The sequence below is a fragment of the Athene noctua genome, chromosome 17, assembly GCF_965140245.1.
Source record: "Athene noctua chromosome 17, bAthNoc1.hap1.1, whole genome shotgun sequence".
Classification (NCBI taxonomy): Eukaryota; Metazoa; Chordata; class Aves; order Strigiformes; family Strigidae; genus Athene; species Athene noctua.
The window spans coordinates 14,231,312-14,258,606 of NC_134053.1; the positions used below are offsets into that span (position 1 = coordinate 14,231,312).

Genomic DNA, 27,295 nt, shown 5'->3' on the forward strand with positions numbered 1-27,295 from the left:
TGGCAGAGGCCAGCTACAGCTGATGGAGTGGTTACAGCTGGAAAGAAAGGAAGGGGCAGGTTGTAGTTTGTTCTTGTCAAAGAGTAAAGCAACGGATATGGTATTTAAAATATACTTAGGGAGGCCACAGATCTATCACGTCTTTAAGTAGAGAAAATTATGTATTATCTGAAGATTCTGGTTTAAGTTTTTCCAGAATTTACAGGAGATGAATGCAAAATTGACCTCTGGTCTTGTTAAGGTGCGGCACTGTGAAAGGGCCTGGTGTCGAGTTGTTAATTGATCATTTTTTTGCACGTCTGTTTAGAAACGAACCTGCTAAATACAGAATGTCTCTGTTTGAAGGGACCTTCTGAAACCGAACAGCCCCACCAAGCCCCAGGCCAACACAGGGGTAATTCAGGTTGCTCAAGGACGTGTCCAGCTGAGTCTTCTGCTCCTCTCGGGTGGGGGTTGTACAGCTTCTCTGAGCAACCCGAAGCAGCAGATCTGTCTTCGTATCCCTCCCTCAGCTGAAGCTGACGGCACTTCCACTGCCCCACCTGTAACTGTGCTGCGGCGGGGAGGGGGCTGCGAGCCACCGACACCTCCTGGGGAAGACTCACCTGCTCCTACAGAGAGGCTTCGCCTGTAACCCGTGAAGCTCCTGCGCTGAGAGTTGCTCATGTGAAACCACTACTGCTCCCGTGGCGCCAGATCATCCCAGGCTGCTTCCACCCAACCCCATCTGGCAGCATTTTAAATCCGTTCATCTGGGCGCTTACATTAGTGGCACCAAATTTCCTCTCACGACAGACACGATTTTAAATAGAATGACTGTTCTATTCTGCTCAGCTTTTAATTTTAAAGAAAAGGACTGTAGCGGTGCGAACCTTTATATATTTCCATGAGCCCTGTTACTCTGACAGGGAGCTGACAAAGCCAGAGCTTTAAGGACATGCAGCATATCGAAAGGCAGGCAGGCCTGGCTTAAGTCAGGGAAGGCAGCACTGCGTGTCGCTAAAGTGAATAAAAATTAAAGAGCCTTTAAATTAACTTCAATTCCATTCATATCACATGGAATCTATATCTTGTACTGCAAGCCCTCCTTCACTAGGAATGCTAAAACTTAAAGAGTTAAAGGAAATACTCATAAGAATAAAACTCCACCAACAGTTTCAGTAATTCAATAATTTATTCATCTAAAAAAGTGTGTAAAAGTATATAGCTCTCATCCACAAGGTATATATGAATGACATTTAAAATGGAGGTCTTTATTATTATTGTTTCTTTTTATCAAAGTCTTTTTTTAGTGTATTGTACCAGCGATATACTGTAGATTTAAAATGAACTTCACATTTTTTTTTTTGTTTTCTTTCAAATTGTCGGCTATATATAAAAGAAGCTCACTGCAAAATGCTCAGAGAAAAAAAAAAAAAAAAACAAAACCAAAAAGAAATTCAGAACTCCCCAGAAATGTACAGCTTTTACATTTAAAAAAGGTTCTGAAATATACATACAAGCATGCTGGAGATTCCCCACCCCCTCCCTCTCCCTTTAGCTCAAACAACTGTAATAATAATTCTGATTTAGGCATGAATTTCCAAAGTTAGAAATAAAAAAAAAATAAAATAACTTTCTTCACTCTGTAGGAAAGCCAGGGCTTGTACATTTCAGATTAATTCAGTAAAAAACTCACAAGTAAAATAATGCATATTTAAGGGAAATATTATACAGAACTTTTCACACTGAAGTACATAAGATTTTTCTTTAAAATCTATTGCCATTCATTTATTTTGCACAAAAACGTATAAATATGTCACCAGCTTCTCTTAACTTAAAAAAATTAAATAAAAGACACCAGATGAAAACTACTCCTTGCTGCCCTTTTTTTATTTTTAATTTTTGCTTAGAACCAGGTTTCTGGGGAAGAAACGCCCCTAGATAAAAACGGCCCATTTAAAAAGAATAAACAAAATAATAATCCAAAGTTCAGATGAATCCTGGGAACAAATAACCCCCAAATGGTAAAAGATTACAAATGTCTACTTTACATTTTTTCCTCCCCAAGTTAAATTTTTTATACAAGTTTACAATCTTCATCTTTTTATGCTCTTCAAAAGGCCTTGAGAATTTTCTTTTCTGATTAAGAAAAAATAGTACTGCAATATTTTTAAAGTCAATTTTACACTGTACACATTAGATACAAATGGTTTGATATCAGATTTTTTTTTTAACCTATACATTGCAAAGAGGATACCCACATGGGAGGTTTGGTGCAGAGAATGAAATAATCCATTTACAGGTTACTTCTCTGACTTCACCTTCTCATTACACAAGCAATTCTTTTTTTTTTTTTTTTATTTTATATAATTTGTTTTAAATGTTACATTATCTCAAGAAAAATACTTTTTAAAATCATAGAATTTCATTTTTTTTAACCAGAACATGAAAGTCTTTTGGAAGAACTTTAAAATTTGTGATTTTTTCTCCACAGATAGATAACTAGGTCACACAGCCTGATCAAAGTGCCCGACCCCTCACATAAGGCAGTCCATGCCTGCTGCACAGTGCAACAACAAACACTAGAAAATGGAGTTTAAATATAAACCCCTTGAAGCCTGGAATGAAGGAGTCATAAAAATACTTCAATTAGCCATTAACCTTTAAAATGGCAATCATTTTACTAAACAAAGTAACTTTTCCACCACAGTGGTATAACTTCAAGTACTAATTTAATGATATAATTTTTAAAAATTATTTCTTTGAAATAATATTCCTATAGTCAGAAAAAATACACCAGATTTGTAACTGATTTAGTGTAAACAAAAACCATATTTTTGGATATGTACATGGACGAGTCTGCCCAGAATTAAAGGGCAACTTGGGTTTCAGTAAATACTTTTCTAGCATCACTAAATTTACTGGAAATATATTTCAATCATAGCTCTACAATAGATTAATTTACCACTTTCCATTTGCCCTTACACTGGGCTTTAAAGTATTTTTCCTCCCTACCTCTCTCTCACTCTTCTTCCATTAGGTAGTGTTATCCTTCATCACACACTGGCCATTTCTTGCTTTAACCAGGCTAAATGCAGGTGGGAATTCCTCACAAGTGTATCCTTACCAGAACACGCTTCCCTTCCCAGCTTGGACTTTGATTGTTATTAGCTCCATTTTTGATTTCTAGGTCAGAAGAGTGAGAGGTATGTAGATAAATAACCCTAGAGTGGAACGGAGCTGGTTTTTTAAGATATTCTACTGTTCCTGGTCCTTTATAATTTAATCCCTCCCCTTCCCAAACCTAAAAATAAATAAAGTATCTCCAGACCATTCATATCTACATGGACAGGTAACAAATGCATGCATTCATCCCAATCCACTCTGACAGGAACTCCAGGTAGACAGAAAACTCCAATATTTATATGAGACTACAACTGTGTGGGTTGGTTTGTTTTTTTTTTCTCCTGCAAAGTCCCAGTTTATGATGATCAAACAACAAAATAAGTTTTGGACAACCCAAACTGGTCACTACAAGGTGTTTTTACTTGCAGGGCTGAAACTGCTCTTGGTGGTTTGTCAGAGTTCCTAATGCAAAAAGATACTGTAGTCTTCCTTAAAAAAATAAAATATTAAAAATAATAATCACACTGACCAGTAGTTACTGGGCCACCAAACTAACACTGGCTTGAGGTTACTCTGTGTTCACTGTTCTTGGATGTTCCCAGATTTTGGACTGAAGCTGCCAGAGATGTTAATGGGTAGTTTAGTTTTGAACACTGCAGAATTCACATGTGCTTTTGGAGGAACAGAAGCACAGCACAAGACTGGTCTGAAGAGAAGCAAAATTGTGATCTTTGCAGACTGTGGCACGTTTCTCAGGTTGAGGGGAGAATAAGCCAGAAGAACAAGTGCTTTTCTATCTATTAAAGTATATTCATGATGGCATTGTACAACTGAGTGAGCACCACGAAGTGGACAGGAAGGCAGGAGCTGCGATCCTGAGTGGCAGGGTTACACGTAAGCCAGGACAGTGCATTGTACTGCTCCAAAACGAACCTGCAGAGGAGAAATGCAGAGAGAAATGAAACTGGGGTTGTTTACTCCTTTCCTTTGGCCTTTTCTAGAAGATTTACTTAAAACTTGTCTCCGGTTTCTCCTGGAGATGCAATGTCCAGGGACTGCCTGGCTCTATGAACGCTGGTGCTGTTGGCAAAGTAGGAAAATCACAGAAGAGCAGGGGAGGGGAAGCACGAATTTTTAGTTTTAATGTGTGTGAACTTGGAGCAAGCTATTCGAATGTAGGCCCTCGCCAGTACACAGCAGAGATTACAGAATCAGAGAGATTCAAATACCATGGTATTCAAGGCCTTGAGTTTTGAGCACCTTTAAGGCCAGAGGTTCCACAGCCTCTCTGCGCAACCTGTGCCAGTATTTGATCACACTCTTTGTGCGATCGTCTATCAGGTCAGAATTTCTCGTGTTGTAAACTTGTGTCTGTTGTATCCTTTCCCTGTGCACTGCATCATCCTTTTACTCAAAAGAAAGACAGCAGTACTCCAGGGCAGCTGGGATAGCTCAGTCCTCTAAGAGGATGCAAATCCATATCTTCCAGAATAACACATACATCACCAGTTTTGTTAGATTAGATTATTCTTCATGTTTCCTGCTGATACTCTCTGCTTGGTGAAATGTGCTCACTGGGGTGTTCCACCCTGAATGCTGTCTCACAGAACAGATCTGTTTTCAGTCCCCAACAGGTAGCATGTAGGCAAACAGTCCTCTAGTTATCTTCAACAATACCATACACAACCCCATATTAATTCAGGAGGAGTGTCTCCTTTATACCCCAATTCCTAAGATACTGGTATCAGGAGAGTACTTCTATCTCCTTCTATAAATCATTTTGTTTTGGGGAATAAAAATAATTATTGACAGTCCTGAGTAGACCACCAGGTAAACAGAACAATCTTTGGGAGGCAAACTGAGGTGTCCCCTTGGTGAGGCAAAGCTGGGTCTAAGTTTCCTTTAAACAGCTTTGTACAGTAAGTAGTATGGAAAATGGATGAAATAACCCTCAAAATCCTGCTCTTTGGAGGTGGAGGTAGCAGCTGGGGTAAGTTACCCACTGCTCTGACACACACAGGTAGGGCACAGTAGAGTTATAAGCTGCTGATAAAGCTAAGAAATAATTCTGCCAGGTTGAAAAGAAAAGGTCCCTCTGAAATTTCAGAGCTCAGTTCCCATAGCCTTAGGGAGGGGATGCAAAATCCAGAAGGCGTTACCTCAAAACATCTGATGTAGTTTTAGAGTCAAGGGGGTGAGGAACTCGCTGAGAATTTCTGGCAGGTAGAAGCTCATCTGTCTGCGCCACAGAGATATGGTGATGCAACGAGGCCTGTGCAAAGGAAAAAAGCACAAATTAACTCTTCATATAGCAAATACTTCTGAAGAGTCACAGTGAACAAATATACTCTGAATTGTCTCAGGACAGCATGCAAAGGTGATGATTCTTTGCTGAACCCACCGTGACCACGTGTATTTCCAAGTTCCATAATGATCATGTTTTTGAATAAACTGACTTTCTGACTGGAATGAAGGATCTTTATAAAAAAAATGCTGAATTCTGTTCTTAATGTTAGTCAGGGAAGAAGTGATGAGGGGAAACACTTGGGATGTGTCAGTGGTTCTTCTGGTATTTCAGTAACAAACCACCCTGAGTCTTCAAACTCCCTGGCAGTAGGAGCCCCGTCACGGGGCGGTGGGGTTCCACCCGCGCACTCTGTGCAGCCTTTGTCCTGCTCCCTGCTGCTGTGCTTTCTCCATCGGCCTCACCCTGCTTCTGGAGCGAGGCTCCTGCGTTAGTTTGGACAGGAGCAGGAAAGGGATTTCATATTGATCATGTGCTGGGGGTAGAGCAACCATGTAAGCCTTTCAAGTGGGTAGCCTAACACGCCACGCTGCCTGCCGAGGCAAAACCTCTCATTTACACTCCTCCAATTATGGCACGCACATTAGAGGTGAAATACCTGAGCTCAAAAATACTTAATCCAAATCAGACAAAGATGACTTGAATCTGTATGCCTCACATGCCGTACAAGTTTCCTAATTGCAGCGCTGTGCAGCATAAAGGAGACAGCACCCCCTGCTCACTCAGTGGTGTACAAGTTACTGCATGAATTCAGCCCCTTGCTTTTATTAAAAATTGTCCAAACCAAAACGGCATGTTCCAAGTCAAATTAAACATTTAATACAGCCTAGATTTGAGAGAGCAATTGTGTTGGGCTGGGGGGTGGTGAGGTAGGGAAGGGTGGTGGCTCCTCTCTAGTACAGATCTGGTATAAGCTTACAGAAGGAATTCATAAAGTTGCCTGGAGCTCTGCTGACTTTGTTTTTACTGCTGGAACTGAAACACAGTCTTTGGATTACTCATTCACAAAAAAAAGGTAGTTTTAAGTTTAGCATATAACTTCATCTCTAGCTCCAAAAACACGGTGGTTTATTTTTCATATTATTTCAAGATCTCCATTCTGCTGGCTTAAAGAAGAGCACATACTTCAGGAATATCTATCCATGGAAAGAGCGGAGCATAAGGAATGAAGTTTAGTACTTTTCTGATGGAGGTGCTATAGAGAATATAGAGCATGCCATGTTGACTGCAAGTCACTGTTAACATCACTCCTAAAATTACTTATTTTGCATGAGGAAAGAATTGAGAAATACTGAACACCTTTACACTGATAACTGCCTGATAGACATGGATGAGAGAATTTAAGAGACTTGCAAAACTGTTTAGTATTTGTTAGTAAGTGGCACTATCCTCATTATTCTATATATTGTCTGCTCCAATAGTTATGTGATGCTGTTCAAAGCAGATTGTTCATCTTTCCATGGTCACTAGTTTACATTTTTCTGATTTGTTTAGATAAGAAGCCACATGACACTCCCCGGGGATCAGTGAATCTCTAGTAGCTGAACCAGTTCTGACGTATACGTCTCACAAGCACTTGTGATCCTGGAATGGAAGGTTTCAGGTTCACTGCAACACTACAGACTCCACTGTGCAGCTTTCACGACTAGGGAAACAGAAATGGGTAGTAAATGCTCTACCTGGAGGTGCTACTCTCCTTTCTAACTTCTCATCTATCTGTTACAGTGGCATAGAAGGTATGTCCCTCCTGTCTTAGGCTGACTGAAAATGAAAACCAGGACAGTTCCACAAGCATACAGCTTTGATGATTCTCTATTTAGAAGCTGCCAAATTATTCTGTTTTCAGGTAAGGGCTTTAGCAAAAGAGAATGAAGTTTTAATAGCCAGCTATCTTAAGTAAATTTAAACCTGAAATTGCATTTCCATTTCCAGTACTGTCACAGTTGTGGTAAACATGCAAAGGCAACATATTCAAAGACAATTCATGGGTTATAAATAGAATTCTTCTCCTTCCCCTGTGAAAGGATACCAAGACAGACCTTCAGGAAGAGGGGACACTGGTTTTGCGCCTGAGGACAGGATGACCAGAACCACTGCGGGAGATTCTCGGCTTTGGCAGTTGATACGAAGTATCCAAGAGCAAGAGGTTGCTGCTTCAGTTCTTCGGGGGCTTCTCGGGAAAGGAGACGTTCCCCTTCCCTCTGAAAGAAGAGTTGAACAGGCAGGTTTGTTGGTTTATGTCATTACATCCTGCTCCAATACCATTAATTTTGTTTACTAATTGCTCAGTATTTAATCCAGTTCTGTCTTGTCACTAATGAGCTATCCTTTAGTCATCCATGAGTTTTAGTCAAAGCTCTCTAATCCCTTCCTTTTTCCCCCATAGCTGGCTTCTCCAGGCTTAAGTTCCAGAAGCACTTCAGATTCCCTGACAGCAATGTTAACCTCCTAAACTGAACTGAGTACATGTGGAATTTGATGCTACAGTAACTCAGAGGTACTGGGCTGTGGCTGTGAACCTCAACAGCTTCTTGGGTGCATGCAAAGAGAAGACCAGTGTTGAGTTTAAGTTCATGAAGCCTCATCGGCTTTTCCTAAACATGTCAAAGACAGCAGCTTACACTGCAGATCCTCCTGACTTCAGCTAGTGGAAGGATGGGTTACACACTCAAATATGGAAGAACAGAGAGTGTCTGCCTCTTTATGAGTTTGACTGTGTTTGCTTTTTCAGCTAGTTACATTGATAACTTAGGAAAAAAATGCTACACTTGCTATTCCTTGCTATGGACACTTGGACAGAAGATGCTATGCTTTGTTTATATTTGTGCTACCAAGGGCAGGGGGGGAAGCGTGAGGGAAAGGAAGTGGCTGTCCTGCTTTTCAATTTCTATCACTTCTTCATTTATTTATATACTGTATTTTGCAGTATTAGTTACTCATATTCCTATGTATGGACCAGAGTTATTTGGAGAGGAGAGAGTTAAACAATGAGAAACTGGCTGTAAAACTAATTTCATTGGACTTTGAGTCACTGCCTGTCAGTGTATATGTTTGTGATTTTATTTCTGTAGAGTAAAACCTAGATGACCCTTCCATACCCAGGGCTGTTGGATAGGAACGCTTGGTGTGAGCTTGCTTCGCTTGTGTGTGTGTATATACACAACCTTACCTTCATGAACACCACCACCAAACCTGCAAGGGTCTCCTTAGGTATCAGAAAGGGTGACTGCCATTCCCTTCTAGAGTACATGCCTATTTCAAATGTATTTGCTTTTCTCAGAAGACCCTTTATTATTTTGCTTTCAATTTTATTTCACAGAGGAAAAACCCAAAAGATGCCTGCAAGTATTTAAGCTTCCAACTTATCCCAGAAGGACTGGGATAGCAGTGGATTTAATCCATAAACATCTTTTAAATCCGTAGGTTAAAAAAACCAACCCTGCACAGAAATCAGCTTAATTCACAAAGCCTTCATCGCTAGTCCTTCAAGCAGGTCTTTCTCCAACAGTAATATCTTCATCGGGAATCAAAGAAAGTGAAACAGTCCATAAAGCTTGGAGAAGGCTGCAGCTCACCTGGACCTGGCTTTGGGTGCTCAGAAAGCCCAACAGCAAACCTTGAAACTGGCTGCTGGGCAATCAGGACTTACACTGCTAAACTGCAGCAATCAATTATGGGTTACATGGACGAAGGCTTGACCTTCCCCGACCCACAAGGTAATGATCACACGCTGTTGCTTTTTTAAAACCAAAAATTACACATCAATTACTAGGCCCTCGTTAATGGTTAAACTGAATTACTACGACAGGTTCATCTAGAAATGGCCTGGCCAGGTCTCTAAGCTCTCTGGTCATTAACCTTTTGGTGCTGTTCTTAAGCCACCTGGATGGGGTTCCACCGAGAGTGAGTTTTGTAAATGCATTTCTAAAAGTGAAAGAATAGAGACTGTTGAACAAACGAAGTAAAAGAGAGAAATTGTAATGAGTGATGAGTTGTGATTTATGGCTGGAGGGCTTAGCAACAGAAGTTTAAACTTTAAATTTGCCCACATACCAGTCTGAAATAACCAAGTGATGGCAATGTGCAGTTATTTACCCTTTTAAAAGTGGGTTGGAGTATTAACATAAGGTAAGGTGGCTGTGTACTGAGACCACAAAATACAGCACTGGCATTTTTGTGGCTGATGCAGAAGTAAGTTTTTTACACACTGTACTAAGCTGACCATTGAAGCATTTTGGCAGAGAATGCCAGTAAAGTACAGGCAGGACTTTTTCTTTCCAGGTGGTGAAATTAACACCATTTAGGTAGTCACATTCAGGCAGTGAGAATTCTTTTCTTAAGATAACTTACCTACATTTAGAAAAATGCAGTGCTTTGTTACAGAGGCTGAATGAGTAGCATCATTCATGGGCAAATAGCTGTACATATAACTCCTTTAAGTATGTATTCTGTGCTTCCTTTCATACCAGATTTATAGGTCTCTCGAGACTGTCTAAAGCACCAGTGATAGTTGCAGATCCAGATCCAGTTACTTAAATTATTACAGATCACTAAACCAGAAATTTTAAATCATGGATATCTGGGTTATCTGTTTCTTGTATAAAAGTTAACCTCCTTCTTTAATAAAATACGGTATTATTTAGTAAAGAAATAGCATGCTACTGCTTTAAATGTACTATTTCTAGAAAACTTTCACAGGAAATCATGAAGCGTCAAACTTCAACATACTTGTGATGAAAACCATTTTAAGAGCCAGGTAAGTCTCTTACACAATTAAATGTGTAAGTAAAAGAGTTCCATCAAACATGATCCAAATTATGCTAAAGCTGATTCAAAAAATACCTTGAATTACCAAAAATAATTTGCATTCTAAGTAATCATTGGTGTTGGAACCAACTTTATAAAAGCCACTTCAAACAAAAATAACTTACAAACACTATGTGCTCTGGGCTAATTTTTACTAAGAAAACAACATTTGCATAAACATCCAGCACCTGTGGAGTTTCTATGGGTAGGTGTTTATTATTATTAAGAGAATTATCTCCCTTCTTGCCTCCCCTAGAAATTCATGTGAACCGAACTGTCGTCTCTTCCTTTCTCTCAAAGACTTGTCACTTTGTGCCAGGGACATTCCGTGTGATTTTCCAGAAAAAAAATGGACGACTACAGATTAAATTTATACCGGCTCATTAGACATGGGTCTGCCACACAAAAATAAAGCTTCTCTCTTCCTCTCAGTTATCTTGTACATTAACAGTTCACTCTAGAGACGTAAATAGTCAAGGCAGAGGCACATTCTACGATAGGATTTAACCAGCACCTTCAATTTTAACTTTAAATTCTGCTTGCTGTTGACCTTATTACACTTGAGAATCTACAGGGAAAAGGATTTTGTTTGAGGATTTGGGTCTTTTTTTGTGTTTTATTCTAAGTAGCATAAGCCCTGAAGTGCTACAGTCTTACCCTACTATGCTGAGAGTGAGGTCCCACTCCAATGCCAGATGGCGATCCAGGGGAAGGAACTGGGGAGGAATTTGGTGAAGAGTGAAGATTCCCTGTTATTAAAATTCTAATGTCATTGTCCATGTCATCGGGGAACGGGAGGTCAAACATGTCGTCTGAAAAGGAAACGAAAGAAAAATTATTTCCAATGTGCTGTACTCATTTTTGTCAAGAAAGTTTTGCAATTTATTACCATTCCCTTTAATTTATTATCATTCCTTTTTTTTCTACATACTCTTGAGACAGATGAAAGCAGAGATAGACACTTTGCTGTTTAATCCTTATTAATACCTTTGACTGCATCCGCACAGACTTGAAAAATGGGCAGACATTTATTAAAATAATGAATTTTAACAATGGTCATAAGAGTGAACAAAAATTCTGTCATACCAGCCTAATAAAAATCAAAACTGAATTTTGTAACAGAAAAAATGACACCTCTCTGCAGTTAGTCACAGAAATGCATTACCAAAATATTTGAAATACATTAAAACCCCCCATGTATGTTACTCTCAGTAGGTGCTGCTCTTCAGGCTTCTGGTGCTACACACCAGCGCTTTGGCACATTTGCTCAAAATATTCTGGGAGCAGCCCTGGCAGCTTCAAGGAAATTGCTCACAGAATCAGCATGGGCAGCAAGGCCTGCGCCACACTCGCAGGCAAGGTACCTTCGTGATTATTTCAAATACTGCACCAGGATTTCCTACAACACAGCTTTTAATATTTTACTTTCATCTCAGAAATTAAATACGGTAGTATTATCATAACTTGCTATTTTAATTTGGTTTATGTTAATATGTGGTAAGGCTGTAAAGATACAGTGAAAATGTGTGTGCATTCTGTGAGAAGTACATTCCATTACTCAGTCATTTGCAACACAGGTTATGATACCATGAGTGATTTACATGGTGGAAAGCGAAGACATTATAAACACAGAGCAAAAAATTCCCAGCATCACAATATTGTTTATAGGGTTTTTTTCATTACCCAGATTTCTCAGCAGGCAAAGACATTTAAATAGTATAATGATATTTAAAGTACATCTGAGGGATGTACAGAAAGGGACAGTGGGAGCTGTCTGAATTAACTGGATTAATTAGAATTGCAGCCAATTTATACTAAAACACATGGAGCCCTAAATAAAAGTCATGCATTTTTACATGTTATAATAAATAATTTTTTATAATTTTTATAATACATTATAAATAAATACAAGAACATGGAAAAGGATGTGCGTGTCGAGCTAATTTCATCTGAAGTCCTAGTGTTAAAATAGGCAGGTAGTTGTTTTTCTTCATCTTCTGAAGAGAAACAATGGGTTGCAAGAGCAATGAATTAACTTAAGTTTATTAACTTCTGTCCTACAACCTCAGTAAAAAAACAGAACTCATGTCATGCTCTGCTTAGCCTCCAAAGCATAAATGAGATGGCTAATAGCATAGGAAGCAGATTAATCATTAAGTGGAACAGAGTTAAGAAAATTAAATTTAACACCATTTTGGAAAACGCCAGTTCTTGTACCTGATTCTAATTAGCATCTGAAGCACTAAAGGGCAGGTTAATGCAGGTTAAATATTTGTCAGCACAGCATTCAGTCAGGATTCTGGGGCCTTGAAAGGACAGCTGCTTAAGTATTAAGAGGGGTAACTTCCCTTCTGTGAGGCCCACTGAAATTCCAGGAGGAACAGATCAAAGGAGACTCTTTCCTTAAAAATAGTGTGCCTTTCTTCCTCTCTACACTGTAGCTTCCCTCTTCATAAAACACTTCTATTATAAATGTTTGTCGTTACTCGTGATTTAAATTATTTTACAATCATTTTTAAGGATTTATGGCAAAACAGTTAGGAAAATACTTATATAAAGTATTAACCAGAGTCTTGCTGACACAAACTACAGCGTTAAAAATGCTTGAAAAAGCACGCTGCTAACATTAAGAATTCTCGGGTTGCTCTATTTTGCCTACTTTACAGGGAGATTAAAATTATAAAACAAGCACTTCCTTCCTCACAAGCTTTGTACACAACAGGGCATGAAGTGAACCACTACTGACCAAGTCCCAACAACAAGAAAAAGCATCTTACAGTCTGTGCCACGTGGCATACTGACTGGTCCGTATCACTTTTGGAATAAATCAGTATGATTATCTGAAACAGACTTCAGAAAAAAACATGGTATATTATCCTGTAACTGTGAAGTAGTGTTTTTCCCTCTAAATTAAATTAGGGTGGCGTGGGGTCCGTGGGAGAACACTGGTCCACTCAGGTTTTTTACTGACAACTGGTACAGCGCTGCTGATGTTCTGAACAGGGGACTGAGCACTGGCAAGTATTTCACCTCTTACACCAGACATGTGCTTACTTACCATTAGTAGGGCTGAATCCATCCTCGTTGGGGTAATTTGCTGGTGCTACCTGGATAGTAGCAGAGGTTGGGAAAACCAGGATGTGTGTACAGGAGGCATCCTGAGGGGTATTGAGCTGCGATGACTGCAGATTCAGCGCAGTACTCCGGCCAAACACTGACCCCATAGTGACAGCATCTTCCAGAAGAGAAGCAATGGCAGAGACATTAATTTGAATCATCTCCAAAATACATGTTCTGCGTTCAGTTAAATTTCTGTTCATCTGATCTAGGTTTGCAAGCTAATACCTGTGTTTAAGGGTTCTTATCTTAAAAAGAATAAATTACTAGAAGAGCTTGAAATTAAGATCACAAGTTGTATAGATAATGCTTAACCATGTGAATTCCCATACAATGCTCCATCTTTCCTTTCATTCTGCTACCCCTTAATCAAAGATTTACTTGTTAAATGAGCAAGTTAAATTTATTCTTGACACATACATCTGTATAATTATGAAATATACCCCACTTTGGTTGACATGAAAAAAGTGTAACTTGCCATCTATTTTCTCATGTTACAAATTCTCCGCTTTGAAAATTATTCAACTTGGTGAGGAATTTTCAAGCTTGTTTAATTCTGTTCTATGTAGTAATCTTTTATTTCTAGACTTAAAAAAACCTGAGTAGGTTGCAAGGATATGTCACCACATACATTAAAAAGTACCTGTTTCTGTAATATAACAAATAAGTAAAGGGAACCTCAAAATTAAATTTTATTTCAATTGAACTCCATGAACTGCTTATAATAGAGCTCTCTAAATAATTTAAGCATATGAAAAGGCAAGCAGGTTTATCTTTACTCCTATTTACACAGACTTCTACTCTTTCACACCGTCGCCTCTTCGAGTGTCTGCACTCCTCCTTGCATGAGGGCGTCTACATCACATTTCAGCTGATGAGAACTGCCCTACCTGAAAACATGACCTCCCCAAGGAAAAGTCATCCGTTTGGCAGTGGCCTGCAGTAATCCTTCTCCCTAGGAGCCTACACTCCCAGCATAGCATCTCTTCCTGGTACTTTGGGGAGTTCTGTAACCTATTTTCCACCACATCTAGCCATGCTAGTCAAGGTCTTCTTGTGGGACTCAAAAGTCTCCCAAAGTTAATGTGCTGGTGTGATAAGTATGATAAAAGCTTCACTGGCATTTAAGTAGTTGGGTAAAATTTACCTGGCATCACAACAAATGACCCCTGTGGCTCCATGGCAACTAAGCAGGCACTGAGGATAGACGGAGAGTCTGCTGACGAGATGCCGCACATGCGGCACACCTCCTTTAGCTGTTTGCTGATTGTCTGCAGGGAACATTCCCCAAGGAGGATACTCCAGTCTGAAAGGAATAAACAACACGATAGAACAGAAGAGTTCTGAAATAGCCAGCACTTGCTTGAAAATAGCAAAATACTAGTAACACTTGGCATTTCTTTAACACTCCTATCCGGGACTGCCTCCCCGTGTAAAGGTGGTGTATGGTGCTGTGAGCTTGGTATTCCAGCAGTTACTGCAGAGTATTTTATTCTGTGGTAGTTGCAGTTTTTCCCATGAGCTAACTGCATTACTTGGACGGATCACTGAAGGTGATGTATGAAAGAATGAGTCTTTCATTCTACCTGTAAAGTAGAGGAGGTACTTCTCTGATGTGAAGCAGGGCAACATATAAGGATCCTTTTATAAGATTTTTAAAAATGCTTTTTTAGTTACATACAGATCTTTTCCTAAAATGTACTGATTCTTTTTTCAGAAAGGACATCTGTTTTCATCTAACATGCTGTACAATTGGAATACTTGAAACATAAGCAGAGATACGAATTCACACACTCGATATCCAAGAAACTTTGTTAAACTTTGTTATGAATTAGATATACGTTTAAGAAACTACATTTAGTCATTTAAATGACATTATGTGGAAGGGAGGGAGTGAGTTGTTGATTACATTCTTAATCTGTTTTCCTGCCTTCGTTCCATTTAACTCCCATGTGTGTGATGGATACCAAATTCCCCTGCCAGGGCAGGCAACAGTTCTTCTTCCCTGCATGTACTATATGGGAGAAGGCATTTAATTAGTGCTCCCCCCCCCCCCCCCCCCAAGTATTTCTTTGTGCTTTCAGACTGAATTGTTATTTATTTTGCACTGTTTTAAACTCTTCTTCCAATTTCTTGAAATACAGAATCTCTTATAATAAGCTAATCAGAGGAATTCATGTCTCCTTCAGTTGTTAATGTAAAAGGACAAACACTCATGAAATATCTTTATCCTCCTAATTTATCTTCATATTCCAACTCAGGAGATGGGTGAACACCGAGCACACCCTCTCAGAATCCTATTTTCTTCCAATTAGTTACCAGACAAAACCTGAATAATGGCCACAGCCAGTAGAAATGGAAGAAGAGATGCTGAATGCCTGTATTTAAACGAGTGTGTGGGGTCACTACTGAAGGCAGTCCCCATCTACACTGAATCCCTTTAGGTTCCCCCACAAAGCTGTTAGGAAAGCTAAATCTTGGGAACTCTTTGCAGGCTGCAGAGAGCACCTCATTGCTGGTTAACATTGATTATCAGTGTTATCAGTGTTTATCAGTTAGTTTTGTATACCACAGAAAAACAAATTTGTTCAGTTAACTTTTTTTGCAAGCTAAACGTAAGATTGCTTATCTTATGTTTAAGTTTAGGAATCAGAATTGAATCCTGTTTCTATTTCTGTGACAGAATAACTAAAGTCCAGATCTGTTTCTATCCTGTGACGAATTCCATGACTTCCACGTGGAAGTACAGTGTGCAAATACTAGTGAATCCACACAACATCCACAAGGCCTGAGGGAGTGACATCAAACCCAGTGTACAAACAAGTGAATTGTTTATAGAAACCAATACAAGAATTCAGTGCCAGGGCAGAATTATCACTCTCAATTTTCTAGTTTTAAAGGTTCATGATCAATTCTGTAAGTCATTCTGCCTTGCACACTGAGGCCACGTCTTCACTCCAAAGCCACAGCGACAGCACTGACGTTTCATACCTTTTAACTCCCCATGGCCCAGGCGGCCGAGCCGCCCGATGACAACTCTCCAAGGCAGGGATGTCATCTGTACAATACCAATGCACCATTCCCATAGCTTCTGCAGACCAATTTTACGTGCAGACAACTTGCTCCTCCTTGACCTGGAGGTTAAGGAATTACAACAAAAAAAAGTAAGAGAATTGAGGACAATATTCAGATTTCTAGTCTATAATTATTTCACTGCTTGCCCTCTGTAGTTCTTACAGTTCTGTGGAGTACCTTAACTTAACTTTTACTAACAAGAAGCAGAAAAAGTATGTGTCTGCTTTCAGTACTATTACTGCAGTGACATGCAAGGGGTGTCAATATGCTGAGCAACATACCAGTTGTTCTTGAAGACAAGACTTGTAGGTAGCATTTCTAGAGCAGGTGTAAGAGTTAAGTTTTTTCCTCTGCAGTTTATAAGTTATAAAAGCGGCAACTGAATTGTTTTCACTGTAACACTAACATGATCACATCATCAGGAAATACAATGATGTACAAGGATGTGCAAGAAGCTGATGAGAATGAGAGATGACAACTATAGGCTCAGATATAATGTAAAAAGAAAAGGTTTCTACCTGTTTGGTAAATCAATATTAACTATGCAGGTTTCCAGCAATTCACCATGAAGGTCAGTGCAGGATGCCAGAAGCCAACGCTGATCATGAGACAAACAGTATCCAACAAAAAGCACGTTGTATTTCTGACTGGCCTCTCCAAACGTTTCTCCCAGCTCTGTCTGTTTGTCTTTGATGGGTGCCAATATGAAAGGAGGTGAATACAGCTGGATTGGGCTGGGCCTCTGCAATAAAGTCAACACAATCATCAGCAGATCTATCAGAAACTCTTTAATGCAAGAAACGCACAAACAGATTGGCAGCGAGTACAGAAAAATGTGAGGTTTGAGACAATAACTCAATTCAAGGCACGCATAGTCAAAAGAGATATTGGGAAAAGGGTGATTATAGACAATTCATTTCTGCTAGTTAAAACTGATCTACTTCAGACCTTATATAAAGATTTATTTTTATATACAGGGAAACTAAGGTATGAAAGCAGTCTTTGGACAGGGTGGTACCAGTCTCTGAAACAGTCCTGTTCAAACCTGTTATTCTGTATACCCTTTTGCTAAAGTTGATGCCATCTGCTCACCTCTGCCCATCACACACTGCCTACAGAACAATGGGCAGCACGATCTGGTGTGAGTTAGCAAGGACTTAACTCAGAAACTGCTCAGGTAGAGCTCAGACTTCATGTACAGTTTTCTACCAAGGCATTAGGTATAACAGACTTTCATGAACATCAGGCATGATGTCAGGAATTCTTTAAATCTTACAGCTTGCAGTTTAATTCAGAAATACTTTAGTTTTCAAATCAGAACTGAACTGTAAATCAGATCTGCTGTACATGTGATAGTGCTGCTCTTTAAGAAACAAACTACCCCTCACCCCTCAGAAAACCAACCTGTAAAAGGTTGTAAGAAATCAAGGCCATTCAACACCATTTAATGATAAGCAGAAGCAAATCAGTATTGTAAATAATACATGGGCAGTCCTGCAGAGCCTGACAGTAGTAAGTTATTAAATCCATCTTTTTTTTTTTTTTTTTTTTAAATGTCATAAAATCACAGGAGGCTGGAACTGGAAGGGACCTCTGATCATCTAGTCCAATCCTCCTGCCTAAATGGTCAATTAAAGCACATTGCCCAGGACTCATTGGACATATCAGAGATATTGGATGCCATCTCCAAGGATGGAGATGCTCAGCCTGCCTGGGCAACTGCTCCAGTGTACAATCACCCCTATAGTATAAAAGTTTTCTTGTTTTTTTTCATTTAAACAGTATTTCTTGTATTTCATTGTGCCCACTGCCTCTCATCCCATCACTAGACACCACTGAGAAGAGCCTGGCTCCATCTTCTTTACTCCCTCCCATCGGGTATTTGTACAGGTTTCTCAGAGCCCTCCTGGCTAGATAACTGCAGCTCTCTCAGCATCTCCGCAGCTGGCAGACACACCCATCCCTTAATCATCCTTGTGGCCCTTTGCTGCATTTGCTCATGTGTCCATGTTTCTTGTACTGAGCAGCCCAGAACCAGACACAGACACCGTCCAACAGGACCTCCAGGCTGCCTTCAGCAAAGCTGCTTTCCAGATGGGTTGGCCCCAAACCCACATTTGCTTTATAACTCCTCCCTGAAGAAAAAACACGATGGGCCTGGCCACACTTGCTCAGTAATTTAGAAACTGTCAGGGTATTTTCTTAATTTTTCTGGTAAAGTTTGGAAGTCTGCAGTGCAGACCAATAGCAAACACATGTAAAATGGAAAAAGTAGAGATCTGATTATGTTAAATGTAAGCTGCTCATGAAAACATTTGCCCCTTTTTGGGTGTCTTTTATCCCTTCAGGAAATTAAATGTGAAATGCAAAGTGTAAGTTAATCAGCTTAGAGGAAAAGTAAGTTACAGTGTTTTCTTAGAGACATTAAGGGGTATCATGTTTCTACTTTTGTCACTTTCTAGAAGTATACTGCCCTGGCAACAGTGCAGGAACATTAATTAAAGGAGGGAGATGCTTGCAGCGGTCTTGCAAGTTTATTGCTCATCCCCTCGCACCTAAAGAGCTTGAAGTATGACTGTTGTAACTTGCTGCAACATCCATCCTGCTGAACAGATGCCTTTCTGAGGGGAGGATGAGGAGAGAACGGGGAGAGGAGACTCCTGGGGTGATACCACTTTTAGAAATCTTCAGTGAGAGCTTACGGTTTTACGTAATGAAACGTTGGTTTTATGATCATTTTGAAACTAGGTTTTTAAAGCCTAACAAGCATGTCTTTATCCCAAAGTAAGTGTTTGTTTAGTTGGTCCACTAAACCTAAATAAAACAGTCATTGTTGCCTTTCAAGGAATGAAAAACATTCACAGAAAGTACGATGGATTATTCTTCTTTTGAAATCCCTAAAATTCCAGAAACAGGGCTTGAATATTTACAGTTTAAAAAACAGATGAAAGATAAGACCACTGAAATAGGGGGATTTCTCCACACCTCAGGGAATTAATATAATATCTGTAATTAGGCACATGAACTTATTTAATATATATGCATATATACGTACATGAATAAAGGTTGGACATAAACACTTTCTTGTAGGAGGGCTACAGACTAAAATTACAAAATGTCTCCGAATCCTAAGTAACAGCATACATTTTCTCTTCTTTCACATCGATCACACCTTTTACTTTGACTCAAAACCAGAAGCATAAAATGTTTTGAAAGCAAGTAGTCTGACATTTTTCTTACTATTTTCTATTTAGTATTAGCTTACCTTTTACCTTTATAGTATCATTGTCTTCTATACCTTCAAAAAATACTCCTGAAAGTATTTTTTCTACTCTCTTTTTTTATATATATATTTGAGAGAAGCAATTAGAGTTTATTAACAGACTTTCATTTTCTTGACACCAATACTAACCTCAGGATTTTTGAGGGTCATCTCAATGCTGGCAGCTGGCCCAAAGCCTGTGAGAGACTTGATGTGAATCTGTGTGGGCAGCGGCCTCCTGCACTGGCAGTACACCGAAAACGCCAACGACTTCAAGTGCTGAATGTAGAAAACCTGTTCATCCTTCATTGTCTGCAGCATGTACTGGCAAGGCACAATCTATATAATTCACATAAACAATAAAACGTGATTGAAAGTCTTCAAAGAGCTGTTCATTGATACCAAACCAGATTCACACGTTCATTAGTCATTTAACAACCATGACACCGTGTATGTGGTGGCCGGTTATTTGTGTTTCAGCACCTGCAGCCTCCTGGCAGGGCTGCTGCCCCCCTCCTGCAGGAATGGCAGCAATGAAACAAAACCTGCTGTTTCCATTACAATGATACGTTTAAGGTTGCAAAACCTCAGAAAGCTAAGGCTCCTACTGTCCAATATAATACCCCCAAATGGGGAACAATAACTGAGCAGCACTACCATTCGCCAGGAACAGCTGACAAACACAGCTCAATAGAAACTCTGAAGGAACTCTGGTGTCTGATATAAACATCACTGAATGAGAAACCCAATCAACTACACAGAAGAACAGATTATTTTCCCCAGTCAAATCTTCTTTTTCTGAAGTCTAATTTCTCATTCATACTGCAATTTGGGAAGGGCACATAATTAATTACACGTTTAACACACATCAAAGTATACCACAAGAAGTAACTACTAGTGGCTTTTCAAAGCAATAACCTAAAACTTGGGGGTACTTTTAGTTTTTTAAATCCTCAGTCCAAAACCAAACACTTGTATTCAAACACCTTTAATTTAAAAAAAAAACTTTTTCTGATGAGTATCTTCATTTGCAGGCCGCCTTTACTACATAATTCCAGTATTCTGAAATTTGTGTTTAGGCAGGTTTGGTTCCACAGTTTGTGGTCAGAATTAGCTATTTGTTTGCTGGCTATGGGGGCATCAGCACATTCTGAAAGATGATTGTAGAGGGCAGAATTAAGATTCTATTAAAATGATTTATGTAGTTGTTTCTCCTTTTCAATTTAGTAAACAGCAATCTTATGCTGCTGTTCAGTTTTATTGGTTTCAAAACGTAAGGTGAAGCAGGACACTTAAATTTACATGCTCAACCAGCAAGAAACAGAACTGCAATAATATTTGAGTTTGGAGGTTAAGACCCATCTGCACAACAAGAACAGGAAGGAGAAATGGCACAACATTCCTTCAGAAGTAAACCAAGCATAACAAAAATAATGTTTTCATTCAGTTCAAAACCTTTTTAAAATCAGAATTAAATCCCTGTAAACTCATTCTTTTTATTTTATTGTGGACAAATACAATATCCTACAGGTGGCTGTGGAAATGTCCTTTGAACAGTGAGATCTTTGGAGTAGAAACTGTCAAGATAAAATATTTATGTTGTACCTAACACTATGAGACCCAAGAAGATTCTTTTAGCAAATATTTTCAGTAGCAATAAAACTTAAGTATCACCAAACTTCTACTACTCTATGGTTCTTGCTTGAGTCATTAGATCTTTGGTAGCTTATTTTACTAAAATGTGACCGCGTGCTTTTAAAAGACAAACTCTTATCCAACAATTTCAGAAGCTGGGCTTTTCCATTCTATGTATGAATTTCAACAGATCCATAAACATTTGGGTTTGATTTATTTTGAAATAATTGTATATTTGTGTATAGTGTGGTATAGCTGTGAGGATATTGTGCTGGTAACTATATCATGTTACCCTTTACTTAAAGAGAACACTGTCTGCTATTTTGACTTAAACTGGAAAAATGCCACATATATTGAGAAAGTGCCTAGAAAATAAAGAGTACTTAGAAAGAGTTGGTAAGTCTGTTAGTTGCCTTACACAGACTAGGATACAATTTCAAGATACAGTTTACATGTTCTTGTATTTCAGACACTGTGGTATCAGGGGCTATTTTATTTTTAGTATCTTTGGGTCTGAATCAATTAAATTGCCCAGAGTCTACCACAGTATGAAGGTGTCAATCTGATTTTCAGTTCATCCCCAAGCCTGAAATATAGTGGTGACAGATTCCCCCATCTTTCAGGGAATGATAAGGTCAACATTACCAAAAATGACAAATGTTTTCCATGTCTGATTTGAGACATTATAATAACTTCCAATTCTTTTTTTTTATAATTTAATTAAAATACTTTTAAGCCAAGTTGAGCATACATGAACAAGGTATACAGAAATCCTTCACAAGCTGTTTCTTGCATGTGTTGCACACATACATGCACAGCTTGCAATCTCTGGCCTCCCATTCCCCCCCATATATTTAGCCTGAGCCACTGTGAAAGAAGAGGCATGGACAAATGCAGGCAGTCTGGGCAGTAGGCCAAGCTCTGCTTCTGACTACACAAATTCAATTCTTAAGTAATTCCATAGTAAGTAACTATTATTATATGCCAAGTTACATGGTAAATTATTTTTAAGAAGCAGATAATAACAACACAATAGTTAAATTATGCATTAAATGTCTGGTTTCACATACTTCTTTTGGATTAAACAGTATAAATCAAGAGAATATAGAAAGCAAACAACTCAATATGGAAAGTAATCAAAGAAGCAACTGGACATTTTTGGCAGTGGGAACCCAAGTTGCAACTTAAATAATTGAAATCCCTCTTCAGTAAGCATCTAGTGTATATGATTGCTAGAAACAGGCAATGGATACTGTGGCTGCCTTAAATTAATTTCCTCATCTAAACAAAAGTGCTTTTTTAGTATAGACTTGTACTGTCAACAAAATATGTCACCTAAATTTTAGGTATTATCTTCAATTTTGTATATTTTAGTATAGCCTATGTATCGAAAGTGTGACAAAACGACTCTCCAGTGTGAAGAGAGAGAGGAAGGTGGAATTACCTGGAGAATGAAAGAATTCCTCATATTCTCTGGCAAGTTATCCAACATTTCTGTGTAGCATCTCATCAAACTTAACAGCCAAAAGTTGGTTGAAGCAGATTCTTCATCTGCAGTGTAGGTAAAAGGATCCACCATGTAGATGACAACGGCTGGAGGGTAGGCATTGCTGTCTGCAGACTCGGGTTCAGTGGGAATCCCTATTCTCTCCCTCTCTGTAACACTGGACACATACATGGTGTTAAGTTCAAAGGCATGTTATAACTGTTATTTACTGTTTTTCTGTAAAGGTGTTCAAGGCTGAAGCAGAGGAGGAAAAAGAAGAGTACTAAGTGATTATTTTCAGAAGCAAAACTAAAAAACATGGCAACGGTGACTGAGGAGAGAGGACTTTCACTCACAGCAGTTCTTAGTCCAAAATACCTTATTAATTATGCACTAAAGATACTTACCATGAAGTGTAACATAATCTCATTTAATGCAGTAAGAATATATTATGTCTGAAGAATATGGAAAAGTTGACTAATACTAGCTCTGTGAGTTTTCTTTTTATGTATGTGTATGCCTGCTTTTTGGTGCTGTTTAGGGTTTTCTTTTGGGAGAGGTTGAAGGGTGAGAGAGGAATTGAGAACTGAGGGAAAGTGCCAAAGTAATATGGAGACTAAAGTCTTCTGTTTAGTTACAGGAAAGGTTCTGCTGGTAATGGAAGGAGCAACTGAACATTTTTTACTTGGTAAAACACTCCTCCATGCCTCAACCATGAATAGGAGGCTCAACATCTGTAAGTGATAAAAAGCAGCTGAGACTTACTTGGTCAGAAACCATGCTGCAGTTGATCAAATGGTATTTTGCATAGATCCAGTGAACAGATGTCTTAAGGATAACCTGAACTACAACAGGATGTGGGCTTTTCACTTAAGATACAGGAACTCCATAACATATATCATGACTGTCAGTAATATGCATTATTATGAGAGTAATGAAAAACACGTTCACTCAGGAAGTTACTTACACAAGATGTTAAAAAAAACTTTGCCTAATTTTTATGTTTGATGGATGACTATTTATAATGAAGTCTTTAAAAAAGTTGTGCTGCTAAAATTTATTTTAAAGTAACATCAGTATAATCCTGTTTCCTGACCTCACAGTGTACCTGCTTGCAAAACAACCCTTGCAATGCAAGCAAATTAGGAAAAAAATCCATGGACTGCCTTTTGTATCTGTTAATGTTACAGGTGTGCTGGAGTCACCCACAAGTGGGCCACAGGCGATATCCTGTAATACCTGACACGGGTGAGACCAACCCAGCAGACGTGGCACAGGACCTGAGACACCCTGTGTTTTTCTTGTATGCGAATGCAGGCCAGCTGGGGTATCCTGAGCATCTCAAACGAACTACAACACCCACGTGCATGCAGTTTAATCAAGCTTTGTTCTTGTAATGAAAAAGGGGAGGTTTGTTTTTTTCAACTCCCCTTTATCAGTACGTGCTGGGAACAAATAAAAATGGGCCCTGCTCCACTTACAAGTGGTCAAGTAGCACTGCATACGTCAGAGGGCCCTCTCCTTTCAAGGATTTACATAAGGCTTAAAGGTTACGAGTTGTCTGAAAGCAAGAGAACAGTGGATTTAATTAGAAGTACCTTGAAATATTTGAGCACTTCAGTAACTTACCCTTCCTGTCCTTCTTGTTGCTGCTGTGGTAAGTTTTGACCTGACTCTGTGTCTCCTCCAGGACCTGCACTTCCTTGCGAGCGCTCTGCTGTGTTTCCCCCAGTGCTGGTGTTTTGCCCTGAACCAATGTTCCCACTAAACCCTGGAGTAGAGGTAGTGGCCATCTGGTTGACGCCAGGTGTTGCAGAAGATGCCGACATTTGTGGCACAGAGGATCCGGAGGATGAACTACTTCCTGCTGGAAGGCTACTGGTCCCACCACCGGGTGTGGAGTTAAAAGAATTGCCTGTTGGTGGTGCCCCTGCAGCCGAAAGACATGTTGAATTTGAGGGTACAGGTCCAGTGTTCCCAGGTACTGTTTGTGGCTGGCTTGCTGGCGCTGGGGTTTGGTACTTAGGTGGTAGCAACAGGCTGCTGTCTAGCTGCAGAGTGGCTAAGTAAGGTGCTGAAATAGTAAAAAAAGAAGAAAAGAGATTAATGACAGTCTCTCAGATCAAAGTGAACTGCATTAACCATAAAGTCATACAATATGTTCTGCGTTTTTAGAATATTCTGAGTAAACAGATGCTAAGCGAATAGAATCTCCATTATAAATATTTACTTTGGAATCCATTCTTCAGGATTTCAGTTCTAACTGATATGAATCAAATGTCTCTAAGAACAGGACTGACTTTGGGGAGCTTTGTGAATCAAAGTTGGTACTGACATGTCATCACCTCTGGCTGGGTTGTGTTGAGACAACAGCTTTATATAGTGTTCAGCTTTGCAATCCACTACAGGTTATCTTTGTCAGACTGAAAATCTAAAAGTCCTTTTTACCTGAGCTACAATAATGACAAACTTTAATATAGTTATTTCTGCCACTCAGTATCAGAAAAAGAGATATCACAGTGATTATTTTTAAGTAATAAATGAACTAAAAAAAAAGGAAATGAATATTTCTTAGTTATTTACTCTCAGAGGTGGAAAATCACCAGCAGGGGAAGTTTCCAACACCGTCCCTGCCAGATGCCTCGGGTGTGAACTGAAGAGCCCAATTCCTCAACTGGCTGTGCACACGCTGTGTATTTCTGCCTGTAAGCCTGGGGTATTTATGTTAAGTAGTGTTGCAATAATTCTTCCCTCCCATTTACACGGTGAATTAAAATTAAAAAAGCAGACTGAATGAGGCAACAGGGTCATAGATGTGTCCTAGCCTGTTCTGCCAACCTTTCCTCAAAGGATGGGGTGAGCATTCATCAGTCTATAGAGCTGCCCAGCTAACTCCTATAAGTTTGCTTAAACTTTTTTCCAAGACCAGATCACCAGTCCTCAAAGTAAGCAGACATAAGTGTTGTCATGCCTTTTTCAGAGCAAAGAGAGCAAGCACTTTTCAAGAGACCACTTAAAAGTTCCTAGCTATTTTTAAACAAACAAAAAAACCCAACAGTTTGCAGGTTTCAGCTCAAGCATGGACCATTGAGGTGGCTGATGTTCTGTGATCACTGCCTGTCTTGCTGACCAGCACTGTCTCAGCAAATGCATTTCCAGTGACATTCTGGATGGGTCTGTGTCTTGTGCTAAGATCTCACTTCTCAGTCATACACACAATACATGTTATGTTGCCTCTGGAACAGAATAGCCATGTCTCTCCCCAGGTGAAATGTTAGGGGAGTCCAGGGGCTCAGCCAGAACCAGTCTTCTGATACTATCCCAAATTTTATACCCTTCCATACTCTCAGATTCTACACATCATGAAACAAGCACACCTGACATTATGAAAGAACAAATATGGCAGTTTGCCATAACAAAACAAAACAAAAGACAGACTAATCTTTTAAAATGTGTCACTGTTTCAGAATGGAAATAAGCCTACATGAGGTCCAGAGGAGACCATGACTTCAGGAAAATGTGATTCCAAGTATCCACACCCAGTAGATGGAGGCTCCAATCATCGAGATACTGTTACTTTCTCTTTTTCACCTGTGTTAACTCATTCTTCCTTTGCAGAGTTTTAGTGAACTTGCCTCTTATGTAAATAAATGTTATTCTTGCCAGGCATCATGCACGCCATTCTGTCACACTGCTGTGACGACACATATCAGAAGCGTATAAACCACATTAATTTATATGTTCAGCCTTGTGTGGATCATCTTTGAGACATACAAACATACCAAACTGACTTTCCTTAAAGGGTAAGCATTGGCTTCTGAATCTGTGACGTGATGATCAGACTGATGAACAACAAACCTTTCTAAAGTAGGCAAATTTAACACGGGGGGATTAAGAAACTAAGATAAAGCCTCATAATACTTTTTCTTTAGTTTTAAACAGATCATAATCTGTACCTTAAGAAAAAGCCTCGTGTTTTCACCTACTGCAACTAACCTCTGAAATACCTACAGAAAGCGACAGCCTGCTAGAGCCACGCTAGACTTACCTAGGTGATGCCGGCAAACTTGCGCGTAAAGTTTGAGTCTGGAATGATTGTCGCACTCCTCGGTGCCCCAGGGCTGGTTAAACCATTCGCTCACGAGCTCATCCGTCAGCTTTTGTGCCACAGTCTTCCCCACCCGCATAATCCCATCACGTAACACTTTGCAGATTGGTTTGTGCTGGCCAAGTCTACACATCTGGTGAGGAAAGAAGAAATGCTTGTAACTAGATGCCAAGCACCTGAACAAGTGATGCAGACTGGTTTGTAGAGTAAAGCTTTTGTTACCAGCACACATCTGGCAGCTTCTTAACAAATATAAAAACAAAAGGCTACATTTATCTGTTGACTTGAATTGCACTTACAGCAAAACTAAGGTTAGAAGGTAATCGTACATATTCAGTAGTACCCAATGTGCATGCTAAAAAGAGGAAATGGTTTTATCTCCAGCCTAGCAAC

General features: G+C 39.4%; 1 protein-coding gene across 1 annotated transcript in view; it reads right to left on the reverse strand.

Annotated features, from left to right (window-relative positions):
* Positions 1-1,155: 1,155 nt before the first annotated feature.
* Positions 1,156-27,295, reverse strand: part of MED13L (mediator complex subunit 13L) — a 200,209-nt gene continuing 174,069 nt past the window's right edge. The window contains 12 exon segments of the mRNA XM_074920815.1: positions 1,156-4,041; positions 5,268-5,380; positions 7,453-7,614; positions 10,877-11,031; positions 13,278-13,454; positions 14,484-14,642; positions 16,328-16,470; positions 16,930-17,153; positions 19,824-20,012; positions 22,753-22,972; positions 24,424-24,868; positions 26,843-27,035. Coding sequence (XP_074776916.1) covers positions 3,909-4,041; positions 5,268-5,380; positions 7,453-7,614; positions 10,877-11,031; positions 13,278-13,454; positions 14,484-14,642; positions 16,328-16,470; positions 16,930-17,153; positions 19,824-20,012; positions 22,753-22,972; positions 24,424-24,868; positions 26,843-27,035 — 2,313 coding nt within the window. The 3' untranslated portion in view covers positions 1,156-3,908.